This window comes from Nansenia antarctica (genome assembly GCF_963989245.1).
Source record: "Nansenia antarctica genome assembly, chromosome: 11".
Taxonomy (NCBI): domain Eukaryota; kingdom Metazoa; phylum Chordata; class Actinopteri; order Argentiniformes; family Microstomatidae; genus Nansenia; species Nansenia antarctica.
The window spans coordinates 22,025,282-22,039,204 of NC_137681.1; the positions used below are offsets into that span (position 1 = coordinate 22,025,282).

The 13,923-nt window shown below is 49.1% G+C and overlaps 1 protein-coding gene across 2 annotated transcripts; it reads right to left on the reverse strand.

Annotated features, from left to right (window-relative positions):
* Positions 1–209: 209 nt before the first annotated feature.
* Positions 210–12,380, reverse strand: gprc5c (G protein-coupled receptor, class C, group 5, member C). Of its 2 annotated transcripts, none has more exons than XM_080542178.1 (5): positions 11,997–12,380; positions 8,938–10,095; positions 3,218–3,318; positions 2,415–2,540; positions 210–1,583 (listed from the first exon to the last, which is right to left on the reverse strand). In XM_080542178.1, exons 2-5 carry the CDS (start codon positions 9,983–9,985, stop codon positions 1,551–1,553), a joined length of 1,308 nt encoding a protein of 435 aa, XP_080398304.1. In that variant the 5' UTR covers positions 9,986–10,095; positions 11,997–12,380; the 3' UTR covers positions 210–1,550. The 2 variants fall into 2 exon arrangements, with proteins under 2 accessions (XP_080398304.1, XP_080398303.1); XM_080542177.1 differs by having other exon boundaries at positions 2,415–2,543.
* Between the last annotated feature and the right edge of the window lie 1,543 nt (positions 12,381–13,923).

Below are 13,923 nucleotides of genomic sequence, written 5' to 3' on the forward strand. Positions count from 1 at the left end.
ATTGATTCATACTATTTATTATTGTTTATGCACTTTAAGATTATTCTTGTATAATGAAAAGCGCTTTATAAATGTAATGAAAAAAATAATATTTGTTATTATTATCCCACTGTGCACAACAACATTTCTGGTGGTTTGTGGCGATGCGGTTTTTGGTGTTTGTTTTTGTTGAGGGTATTTATAACAGATTATCTGAAGACCAGTTATTCACAAGTGAATTTTTATTTTGATGAAAAACAACAACGACATTTGAAACATCAATGGCTGTGAGTGAATGTGCAATCAAATTCATTGCAAAAAAACAACAACTCAGGTTTGGATTTAAACATCAGCATCGCGATTCTCTGTGCTGCTCACCCCTGCTTGATCTCAAGGAATAAAAACAAAAAGTGTAGGACGAGTAAATAACTACCGGTATGTTTAAATATCATATCTCAAATTCTTACAACGATAAGTGCTTTCATACATAAAGAGCCATTTATTGACTAGGCATTGATATGGATTCTATTCCTCAAAATCGCTCTGTGAACTTTGACCTCCACAAGCCAGGCGCTAAACAACAACACATATCAACAATCTTTTTTTTATTTTTATTATTAAAGCCTTAAGGTGGAGTTACTTGAACGCTGAACGAGCCTAAAACTGAGTCTTTTCCAGTGAGGGAAGGGCCATTTTCCGGATGCCACGTTGCCATAGAGACTGGGTATGTTCCAGGTGTGGAATGTTCCACTGCTTGTGGTGGTAGCGGTGTGGTAGCAGGTGAGGGGTGTGTGGTAACACCTGTTGATCTCTAGCTTGAGTGATCCCCTCGCTGAGTGATTGACCTACACTATTTTGAGTGTGTGAAAGAGTGTGTGCAGTATGTGTGTGTGATTGTCTGTATGTGTGTGTGTATATATGTGTGTGTGTGAGTGTGTGTGTGTGTGCACAATAGGAGGCAGAGATACCCTCCATACTAGCAGAGAGAGACTATTATGTCCACCATTCCCCACTGTCAGCAGGATCACAGTTCATCAGACACACACACACACACACACACACACACACACACACACACACACACACACACACACACACACACACACATACAGTGGAGACTGGGGGCTCCCAGACAGACGCGCACACACACACACACACACACAGCAACGATGACCTCCGCAAAAGGCATTGTCCTCTCCCAAAGCCCTGGGCCCGCCGCCGGTCCCTCTGTCCTCCCAGACAGACAGACAGACAGACAGACAGATGGACTAGGCCCGCCCATCTACAGGGTGGCTAACAGTGTGTGTACATACAGCAATTGACCTCACAGTCGACCTCCACAAAGGCATAGAAGCAGCGTCTCCGGAGACTCACACAGGCCAGTATATGGTTCTGGTTCACCCAGCTTAGGGTTCCCAGGCTGGGCCGGGCTGCTGGGCCGAGCTGGTCCTTTTAGAGCCAGCTCCAGGATCCAGGATAACAGCAACATACAGTCAACAGAGGCGGGAGGAGAGGGGGGGGGCACGGGTCTGTCTGGAGGAAGGTGAGGAGGAGGAGGAGGAGGTCTGTGTTCACCACAGGGATTTCTTGTACAGTCCATTACCCTGGAGAGAGAGAGAGAGAGAGAGCGAGAGATAGAGAGAGAGAGGTCATCTGGTTAAACCCAGTCAAAGGAATACCAGACTACACAGTCGCGAACGCTTATGACACGACGACATGCAATCAAACGTAAAGAAGAAAGGATTTCCTGACTTGGAAAAGACAGAATACAGAAGCAGGAGGTCAGTGAGGACACCAGACAGAAGCGACACCTCCAGCAGACGAAGGAGAAGTACCCGTCCAAAAACACGAACTACAGGAGCGTTCAGTACATCTGTCCATCTCCATGACAGAAAGAGGAGAAGAAGGAGGGAAGGTCAGACAAACAAAAGGAACTATCCCCACCAGAAATTTAAGAGGTGGTGGAACCAAACCCAGCCAAACAAGCGAGGGAACGGAGGGAAGAGGAGTACGAGGCAGGAAGAGAGGCAGAACAGAGAGAGGAGATAGCCGACTCTCCTGGAGGCGAAACGGAGAGAGAGACAAAGAGAGGATTCATGAAGGACCCTTGCGGGAACGACGTTGCTAAGGCGACGGCAGCGTTGTAAGGCTTTTGCGTGTGCAGAGGCAGCGGAGGAGAGGAGTGGAGGAGAGGAGAGGAGAGGAGAGGAAAAGAGAGGAGAGGAGAGGAGAGGAGAGGAGGAGTGGATAGGGAGAGAGGAGGAGAGGAGAGAGGAGGAGAGGAGACGAGAGGAGCTGTGGACAGGGACAGGGACAGGACAGGAGGAGTGGAGAGGGTCAGGAGAGGGGAGGACAGGGAGAGGAGTGGAGGAGAGGAGTGGACAGGAACAGGAAAGGACAGGAGAGGATGGAGGTCAAGGCATCTCTCCACCTACACTATGGGTCTGTGGCGGGGTCCCAGCGGCCTCCTCCGTGCCCCCAGAGGGGGTGCTGACGGCACTGTGGGCCGGGGAGTGGGTGGAGGCCCGGGGGATGACCGTGTCAAAGGACAGCTCAGCCTGCTGCTGAGGGGGGGGGGGGGGGGGGGGGACAGGGATACCAGAGACACATCAGACACACACAGACACACACAGACACATCAGAGACACATCAGACACACACACAGAGACACACAAACACAGAGAGACACACACACACACAGAGACACAGACACACAAACACACACCAGAGACACACACACAGAGAGACACACACGGATACACAGACCACACAGAGACACATCAGAGACACACACACAGACACACGCACACACACACACACACACACACACACACACACACACACACACACAGGGAGAACTAGAGACAAAGCATCCTGTATGAAGGTGTCCTGTGTCTTCTGTATATTTCCCGTAGAGTGTTGAAATTGTGAAATTTGATTGCAGTGGGTCTTTGTGTGTGTGTGTGTGTGTGTGTGTGTGTGTGTGTGTGTGTGTGTGTCTGTGTGTGTGTGTGTGTGTGTGTGTGCAGGCGTCTATGTGTGCAGGCGTCTATGTGTGCAGGCGTCTATGTGTGCGTGCCTGTATGTGTTTGTGTGTACATGCCTGTGTGTGTGAGTGTGTGTGTGTGTATGTGTATATGTGTACATGCCTGTGTGTGTCAGTGTGTGTGTGTGTGTGTGTGTGTGTGTGTGTGTGTGTGTGTGTGCATGAACAAACACACTGACAGCTAACACTTACATTCCCCAGTCCCTTGCTGATGAGCGCCAGCTCGGTGGGCTGGTAGACGGAGCCTCGCAGCTGCCCGCTGTACCCGCTGTACGGAGACACCGGCTTCAGACCTCGGGAGAGAGACAACAACCGTCAACAACCATCCAGGAAAAAAACAGTGGATACACACAGTGGATGGGACAACAGTCATGGATAGGGCTTCAACTGTTATATAATAATAATAATAATAATAATAATAATAATAATAATAATAATAATACATTAGACTTATATAGCGCTATTCTAGACACTCAAAGACGCTTTACAAACTGAAAAGATCGAGTAGTAATAATAAAAAAGAAACAAAAAATAAATAAAAGAGAGTATAGGGGTCTGATACATTTTTTATTACTAAATCTAAGTCTAAGTGTCTTTGTATCTACTCTGTATACTGCAATTACACCTAGATTTCGGGCGGAGAAGCGGCGAACAAGCAACGCCAGCGTCCTCTCTCAACCAGCATTTTTTTAAAAGCACTGAATCCCAAATTGCTCCCAATGGGTGAATGAGAGGCCATTGTAAAAGCGCTTTGGAATAAGGCGCTATATGAGTGCAGTCCATTTACCATGTTGTTGTGTTCTGATTTAACAGCGTACTACTGTGTGTGTCCAAGAAAAATTTCCTTCGGGACAATAAAATCAATCTTATCTGCCAAATAGTTCTGGAACACTCCCCACCGAGAGTGCCAAGTGTTCTACGTGGTATTTACCTAGCAACAACACTCTGATTGGCTGCACAATGAAGCATCGTCATTGATGCATTTCTGATGAATAAAGTCACCCTTTGGCACTCTATAATGTTGACAATTCTGGGTGTCTTTATATAATACAGAGGGCTGTGGAGTGTTGTCTGAGGTATTCAGTGCTCCCAGCGACAAGTCGTGATAGCTACAGTATGTGTCACAAACAGTTGAATCTGTGACCTTCAATGTGTCATGATCATAAACAACAGATGTCCAAGTCCATCATCTCTGTTCAGGCCTCAGTGTGTTCAACTTTGTATCCACCATTTATGTGGCGGTGAGAAATGGGAGAGACAGTTTGTTTGTTTTTTCGTTCCCGCAGGTGGAAATGCCTGGTCCCCCTGTGAAATATCTACCACCTACGATACAGTCGCCACACCTCGGTTACCATGGAGACACGCCACGGTAACGCAAACACAAGCAGTGAAGTTTCTGTTGGGAATCAAGAGCCGGATCGAGCTGGAATGTGTGTGTGTATGTGTGTGTATCGTGTATGTGTGTGTTTCTATATGTATGTGTGTGTGTAAGTGTGCACACATGCACGCATGCATGCGTGTATGTTGGTGCGTGTGCGTGCGTGTGTGTGTTTATGTATGGTGTACTGGTTAGCTCACGGTTTTATCCTAGACATTCATTAACACTTGAGTAATGAGCATTTCCTGTTTGAACCACCCTGTAGCCCACTGGGACTGGAATGTTCCGGAGAGAAATGGGTCGCATTAAGCCCTGAGGCTGAAGACAATGATTGACTTCCCCATTGAAGCCCACTTCATGAAGGACATCCTTCACTCTCTCCCTGACAGAGCTTGAAGAATTCAGACAAGCATGCCGCCATTTTAGATTCTAGACCGGCCCAATATGAAGTTGCTCTTTATTTTTATTTTATTTTATTTATTTTTTTCTCTCAATTTTGATACCATCAGTTTAAAATGACATATAGTAGGGTAACTTATTTTGTTAGTGTAGATTGTTAGATTAATGAAGCCTTCATTTTATAATACTGTGGGTGTGTGTGTGTGTGTGTGTGTGTGTGTGTGTGTGTGTGTGTGTGTGTGTGTGTGTGTGTGTGTGTGTGTGTGTGTGTGTGTGTGTGTGTGTGTGTGACTGACAGTGGATGAGGACATATACAGTAGCTCTCCATCAGGGAAAGACAGGACAGGACCAAGATGCCATTCACATTACCATACGTGCCCTTATCACCCCCTCTCTGCCTGACATCCTGACATCCACCCTCTCTGCCTGACATCCACCCTCTCTACCTGACATCCACCCTCTCTACCTGACATCCTGACATCCACCCTCTCTAGCTGACATCCACCCTCTCTACCTGACATCCTGACATCCACCCTCTCTACCTGACATCCACCCTCTCTGCCTGACATCCACCCTCTCTGCCTGACATCCACCCTCTCTACCTGACATCCACCCTCTCTGCCTGACATCCACCCTCTCTGCCTGACATCCACCCTCTCTACCTGACATCCTGACATCCACCCTCTCTAACTGACATCCTGACATCCACCCTCTCTACCTGACATCCTGACATACACCCTCTCTACCTGACATCCACCCTCTCTACCTGACATCCTGACATCCACCCTCTCTGCCTGACATCCTGACATCCACCCTCTCTACCTGACATCCACCCTCTCTGCCTGACATCCTGACATCCACCCTCTCTACCTGACATCCTGACATACACCCTCTCTACCTGACATCCACCCTCTCTACCTGACATCCTGACATCCACCCTCTCTGCCTGACATCCTGACATCCACCCTCTCTGCCTGACATCCACCCTCTCTGCCTGACATCCACCCTCTCTGCCTGACATCCTGACATCCACCCTCTCTGCCTGATATCCTGACATCCACCCTCTCTGCCTGACATCCTGACATCCACCCTCTCTACCTGACATCCTGACATTCACCTCTACCTGACATCCTGACATCCACCCTCTCTGCCTGACATCCACCCTCTCTGCCTGACATCCTGACATCCACCCTCTCTGCCTGATATCCTGACATCCACCCTCTCTGCCTGACATCCTGACATCCACCCTCTCTACCTGACATCCTGACATTCACCTCTACCTGACATCCTGACATCCACCCTCTCTGCCTGACATCCACCCTCTCTGCCTGACATCCACCCTCTCTACCTGACATCCTGACATCTACTCTCTCTGCCTGACATCCACCCTCTCTACCTGACATCCACCCTCTCTACCTGACATCCTGACATCCACCCTCTCTACCTGACATGCTGACATCCACCCGCTCTGCCTGACATCCACCCTCTCTACCTGACATCCACCCTCTCTGCCTGACATCCTGACATCTACTCTCTCTGCCTGACATCCACCCTCTCTGCCTGACATCCACCCTCTCTGCCTGACATCCTGACATCCACCCTCTCTACCTGACATCCTGACATCCACCCTCTCTACCTGACATGCTGACATCCACCCGCTCTGCCTGACATCCACCCTCTCTACCTGACATCCACCCTCTCTACCTGACATCCTGACATCCACCCTCTCTGCCTGACATCCACCCTCTCTGCCTGACATCCTGACATCCACCCTCTCTGCCTGACATCCACCCTCTCTGCCTGACATCCACCCTCTCTGCCTGACATCCTGACATCCACCCTCTCTGCCTGACATCCACCCTCTCTACCTGACATCCACCCTCTCTGCCTGACATCCACCCTCTCTACCTGACATCCACCCTCTCTACCTGACATCCTGACATCCACCCTCTCTGCCTGACATCCACCCTCTCTGCCTGACATCCACCCTCTCTACCTGACATCCTGACATCCACCCTCTCTGCCTGACATCCACCCTCTCTGCCTGACATCCACCCTCTCTACCTGACATCCTGACATCCACCCTCTCTACCTGACATCCACCCTCTCTGCCTGGCACTGTGACTGGGGGCCCAGACGGCCATCAAAGAGCCTGCAGCGCTAGAGCAGAACAGGCAGCAGAGGGGCAGGGTGTCCTGTCTGTCTGTCTGTCTGTCAGGCAGCAGAGGGGCAGGGTGTCCTGTCTGTCTGTCTGTCAGCAGAGGGGCAGGGTGTCCTGTCTGGCGCGGTCAGATAACAGCAGGATTACAACATCAGCAGATCCATTGTGGAGCGTCAGCAGGACTCCTCCATCAGGTTTGGTTTTCTTTGTTTTTTTCTTGTTTTTGTATATTGTACAGTGAAGTGTCCTTGGGTGAACTAAAAGGTACACGTTACATTTATTTATTACAAGTTAAATGTATTATTACTATTGTTGTTATTATTATTGGCATTGTTGTTGTTGTTGTTGTGTACTCTCCATCTCCACTGCTTTTTTATGGATTTCTGAACTTTCTCAATTTTCACTTTGACCACATACAGTGGTCTATATTATATTACCTGTTACAGTGGTATATTATACCTGTTCTTTTATTCCCGATTTACAGTAAATCAAGGAGAAGGTCAAAGCTCAGTGGCCTTGTGGTTAGAGTCCCACCATGAGGTTGGGAGGTCGTGAGTTCGATCCCCGGCCGAGTCGTACCAAAGACTATAAAAATGGTACCCGATGCCTCCCTGCTTGGCACTCAGCATTAAGGGTTGGATTGGGGGTAAGACCCTGGGACATACCAGCGTCATGTCCAGGGGTTGTACATCAAGCCGCCTCACGCTACGGAAACAGGAGATAGACTCCTGCCCCTTAAGGGGTATTAGGCTCGAGAACCATCGGTTATCAAGGCTTCTTTTACATACAGTATTTTATACCTATTTTCTTTTCAAGCTTTTTTATTCCTGATTTACAGTAAATTAAGGAGAATGTACAGGTCTGGGATTTATGAGCACATTATTAAACATCAGACCAGGTCAAACCTCCTGTAGATACAACGCCTGCTCCTGACAGAAGACATTGTCCTCAGCTCACATCCCTGGTGAATGATGCAAGCCCCAGTGGCCCCACTAATGAGCCCCCCCCCCCCGAGGTGTGTTAGATCCCTCACCTGCATGTGATAGGAAGTAAGTAAGTAAGTAAGTAAAGCTTTCATGCAAGAAATGCAGCTCAAAGTGCTTTACAACGGGATTAAAAACATAAAGTGAATATAAAATGATTAGTAACCGCTATCCATCTTCTCATTAGCAGAATACCTTTCCCTATGCATTTCATCTCCCTACCTTACACAATGTGTCTTTCTGTACTTTTCACTGGCTTTCCACCAGCGCCTCAAACATCAGTTTTTAGAAAAGGTTAAATCAAGTTCAAACATGGCTGAACGGACCTTGCACCAAAAATCTAACTTCTCAGTATCAACATTACAGTTTCTTTCTTTTGCACTTACTCAAACCTTCTGACAACGTACAATCATCTCTTTCTCAACTAGTCTTTTTCTCTGTACATCGAACCGGCAGTGTCAGATCACAGTATTTTACTGGATTTGTAGCCTAATTGTCATCTGTCTCTGGACATAGCTGCGCTCACCTTATTAATATGGGACTTGAAGGTTAAATCTGAGTCGAAAATAACACCTAGACTTGTCACCTCAGGTTTAATCCACAATGTCAGTTTCCCCAGATTATTAAACAGCATTTCCCTTTTTGCATAAAGCCGATCAGTAGGACTTTGTTTAGCTTCAAGAAGTTGTTGCGCCAGTAAAGGGACAAAACATCCTGTCATCTACAGAGCCACACTCACTAACTCATTAGTCAGAAGGCCATGTCAGTTCTGATGTACTGAAAGTGACACAGAGAGTTATTGAGTGCGCCTGTGTGTGTGTGTGTATGTATGTGTGTGTGTGTGTGTGTCCGTGGGAACACCCCTGCCTGAGGGTGTATGTGTACGTACACCCCTGCCTCTGTGTGTGTGTGTGTGTGTGTGTGTACCCCCCTGTCTGTGCGTGTGTGTGTGTGTGTGTGTGCTCATGCCCACGCGGGCCGTGGTCCATACCTGCGTGGGGCTCGTCCATGCTGAAGGCCTTGTTCTCCATGAACATGTTCTGGGCGCTCTGCTCCTTCAGGATGGTCTCGTAGCCCACGCCCACCCCCCGGCCCGGGTACAGGTCCTGGCCGTAGCTGGCCTGCGCCGGCCCCGCCTCCTCCTCCTCCGCCGTAAGCCAGCAGACCTCCGGGACCGTGTGGAGGACCAGGAACACCCAGGCGTTGGCCACCAGGGCGATGGCCAGGGTGGGGTCGTCCCAGCCGGGGCCGCCTCCGACGCTCCGGTCGTTCCCGTAGACGTACATGGCGATCCACGCCACCCAGACACCCACCGACAGCAGCCCTGTCACCAGGACGAACGCGCCCTCCCGGCGCCACCGCTTGTGCTTCCCCCCCGCCGCCAGGGCGGCCACGGAGCCCACCACCACCGCCAGCAGGAGGACCATCACGTAGATGAGCGCCATGGCAAAGTCCTGGTTGGCGATGTTACACGGGGCGGCCGTGGCGGCGGAGGCGGTGGCGTTCGGGAGGGGCCCCAGCGGGTAGCGCACCACAGTGATGATCAGCCACTCCGTGTTGATGACCACCTCCACCAGCCAGAGGCCCAGCGCTCCCAGACACAGCGCCCACGCCGGGGGGCCCGCCTCCCCCCCGCCCCCGCCTCCTCCACGCCTCCCCAGGACGGTCAGCCTCACGCACTGCATCAGCAGGCAGGCGAAGCAGCCGGCGAACAGCACGCCGAACAGGAAGCGGCGGGAGGCGCACGTGGCGAAGTCCTTCCCCACGATGAAGGCGAAGGTGAGGGAGAAGAGGCCCAGCGTGCAGACGAGGAAGTAGGCCTGGAGGCCCGCGCCGCTCCGCCGGCTCTTGTCCGTGACGAAGGGCAGGCTGGCCAGCAGCACGATGAGGAGGATGAAGGAGCCCACCGCGCCGGCGGCGGCGAAGGCCTCCAGGACGATGCCCCAGGCAGAACCGAGGTCACAGAGGTTGTAGTAGAGAGAGTCCACGTTGGGGCCGCAGCCCAGGGGGGGGGTGGCGTTGTTGTTGTTGGTCGCCATGGAGACGGGGAGAGAGAGACTGCGGGAGAGCGACCGACCGACCGCCGCCGGTCGAGAGGAGAAGCGGTTGAAGTCGCTCGACCGCGTTTGTGCCCGTGGTTTAGCAACACCTGTTCGCACACACAGAGAGAGAGAAAGAGAGAAAGAGAGAGAGAGAGAGAGAGAGAGAGAGAGAGAGAGAGAGAGAGAGAGAGAGAGGGAGAGTGTGAGTTTGTGTCTGAGGGAGAGAGAGAGGGAGAGTGTGAGTGTGTGTTTGACAGAGAGAGGGAGAGTGTGAGAGTGTGTTTGACAGAGAGAGGGAGAGTGTGAGTGTGTGTTTGACAGAGAGAGGGAGAGTGTGAGTTTGTGTTTGAGGGAGAGAGAGAGGGAGAGTGTGAGTGTGTGTTTGACAGAGAGAGGGAGAGTGTGAGTGTGTGTTTGACAGAGAGAGGGAGAGTGTGAGTGTGTGTTTGACAGAGAGAGGGAGAGTGAGAGTGTGTGTTTGACAGAGAGAGAGAGGGAGAGTGTGAGTGTGTGTTTGACAGAGAGAGGGAGAGTGTGAGTGTGTGTTTGACAGAGAGAGGGAGAGTGTGAGTGTGTGTTTGACAGAGAGAGGGAGAGTGAGAGTGTGTGTTTGACAGAGAGAGGGAGAGTGCGAGTGTGTGTTTGACAGAGAGAGGGAGAGTGTGAGTGTGTTTGACAGAGAGAGGGAGAGTGTGAGTGTGTGTTTGACAGAGAGAGGGAGAGTGAGAGTGTGTGTTTAAGGAGGTCTTATAAAGGACAGGTGAGAAAACACGTCATCCATTCAAGAGACGTGATTTTCTCGTGATACTAAGATACACCCAACCAGGTAAACATGAGTCAGAAGCAAACAGATCCAGTCATTATTAATAGTCTGGAGTCTGAGTCTGTTCGTAATGGCTTAGATTTCAAAACGTTGTATGGCGATATGGAAAATGGCGATCATTTCAAGACCTGCGACTAAGCTAGTGGAGTCACTACTTTAACCACAGGTATTTTTGCGCCTGCCGTTTATCTCAGACCCTCTGTGAATCATTGATAGGATTTTGAAACAAATGTTGATTTTTCACATGGATTCGAGTGCCGGGGTCAGAAAATAACACAGAGGGTGAAATAGTCCAGAGGCCTGGGTGTCCTGGTGACCCCAGTAAGAGGTGGGAGATGAGTTGATAAGACACACACACACACACACACTCACACACACGCACACACACACACACACACATGCATGCATGCACACACACACACACACACACACACACACACACACACACACTGTAGAAGCCACACACACACACACACACACACACACACACACACACACACACACACACACACACACACTGTAGAAGCCATTTCACTGTTTTGAATTTGAGTAACACACACATGCACGCACACATGCACGCACGCACGTACACACACACACACACACACACACACACACACACACACACACACACACACACACGTTTTATTTCAGCTATAGCTGCAGGTACAATAGCAGGAGGTCAGTGTAATGTTAAACATGACATCCAACGTATCATTGATCAACGCCATGGCGTGGAGCAGTTTCCAGAAAGGAATGTGTTTCACATTATAAGGGCAAAAGTGAAGCACTCTCTTCGGACCATTGCTTAGCACAGACACTCCTCTCGAAGGGCAACACTTTCTTAAAGGGAAAGTAACCAAAGGCAATTCACTTTAGAAGAGCCATCTCCAGGACAAATCTTTTAGAAATGCCCACGTCTTGACAGACGGCTAATTTGACCAATTACACCAACTGGGTCAAACCAATTAAATTGATAGGAGGGCGGGATATCAGCGTTCACCTGCACAGATGTCGAACAACAATTGTTTATGCGAACGTTGTTATTGAAGACGTCGATATTGTTGAACATCGACGGTCTGTTCTTATAAACGTATGTGTGTGAATTGTAAATAACATAACATTATTTGAAAATATCCCCGAAGCTACAGTAGCGACGTGAAAATAATACTTAGAGGGCTTTACCTGAGAGTTTACCACCGTGGATGAAAGGTTCTCCTCGTCCCTTCACGAATCACAGTTCACCTGTTCCAAGATCTGTTCCAATTCACCTGTTCCAAGATCTGTTCCAATTCACCTGTTCCAAGATCTGTTCCAAGCTGAGAGACGGAACACGTGTTCGACCTTATTCATCCACATCTGACGACGTAAGGGGAACAGCTGCTTGAAAAGGTATATTATGTTCCACTTGCACTGTTTTCGAATTAGCCCTGATTATTAATACTGAACTGTCAGCTTCAACTCTACTCCCAGATACTGTCGGCTGGTCAGGAGCTGGAAAAACGACTCTGGTAGAAAGTCTTGTTGAAGCTGCGCGATTGGTCGCTGTTTCATTACTGCCTCTCTCTCTCTCTCTCTCTCTCTCTCTCTCTCTCTCTCTCTCTCTCTCTCTCTCTCTCTCTCTCTCTCTCTCTCTCTCTCTCTCTCTCTCTCTCTCTCTCTCTCTCTCTCTCTCTCTCTCTCGTGCACACACACACACACACACACACACACACACACACACACACACACACACACACACACACACACACACACACACACACACATTACTGTTAATTGTGTTTAGCATCGGGCATTCTGTCTGCACACGTTGTTCAATAACTTGTCGTCCTCCATAAGGGTTACAAATGAGGCTTTACTTCGGGTGGAATTTGGCCATGGGTGAGTGTGTGTAAAAAAAAAAAAAACAGTAATTGACCCTTTCAGAGAGGTGTTATTGAGAGTATTAGAATTTCAATGACATTTAAAATCTAAAGATCACCGGTTTCGATTTTTAAAATTTATTTTCTTTATGGAGGTGAGAAAGTATAGTCATTTTACATGATGTATATTACAGAAGTTTTTTGTCTCAATGTTGATATTGATGGAAATACACATTTCGATTTAAACACTCATGGCTCCAACTGTTGTCTTTTATCCACAATAATAATGTTAAAGGGATTCAGACATCCCTACACAAACCCACACACACATGCATAAATACACATACAGAAAGTGTTCAACAGAGATGGTCAGAACACTACTGCCTCTTTTACTATTCAAAGCAACCACTTAGGATGCATCTCAATATTCTAAAGTCTCATTTCGTTCATCTATACTGATCTGCAAGACACTGTTGGTGACCACTGTATTACAACGTATCAGTTCTGCCCTCTTGTGGAAGGAGCAGGACACTGCAGCTTATTATGTGTGACACTATCTATTTAAACACCTGGATACATGTACACATAAACAGCTTCTCAGTTTCAGTGTATTGAGAAATCTATTGAAATCAGTCGTTGGTTGACTGACTGGTTAATGGATAAATGAAAATTTTGCAAAATGATGGTGCTCAGTTGTGCGTGCGCGCTTGTTTGCCCGCTAATGATTAATCAGAACATCTGTTTATGTATGCACATTCTTGTTGTCCAATTTGTCCCATTAGAATTAGGGAATGACATGATTGTGCATGTGATGTTTCTATGCTATCATGATTGGCCTAGGCTGCGTTCCAGAGGACGCCATCGCGACGACTCTCCACTCCACTATCCCACCTGGAGAGGGGGAACAGCTACGCGAGACTGCTCTTTGTGGACTTCAGCTCTGCTTTCAACACTATCCTTCCAGACAGGCTAGTGACCAAACTACTAGACCTGGGACTATCACACTCCATCTGCGCATGGATCAAGGACTTCCTGTCTGACCACCCCCAGAGAGTGCGGGTGGGCTCCCACACCTCCACAGCCCTCAGACTCAGCACTGGGTCCCCCCAGGGCTGCGTGCTAAGCCCCATCCTCTACAACCTCTACACCTACGACTTCACCCCCGTCCACCCCAGCAACTCCATCATAAAGTTTGCAGACGACACCACCGTGGTGGGCTGCATCTCGGGGGGGGGCGAGGCGGCGTACAG

Coding starts and splice junctions, on each gene's coding strand:
- gprc5c (XM_080542177.1), bottom strand. CDS start 9,985: ATGGCGACCAACAACAACAACGCCACCCCCCCCCTGGGCTGCGGCCCC. Junction 3,319..8,937: donor CATGGACGAGCCCCACGCAG/GTATGGACCACG, acceptor CTCTCTCCCGAG/GTCTGAAGCCGGTGTCTCCG. Junction 2,544..3,217: donor TCAGCAAGGGACTGGGGAAT/GTAAGTGTTAGC, acceptor CCCCCCCCTCAG/CAGCAGGCTGAGCTGTCCTT.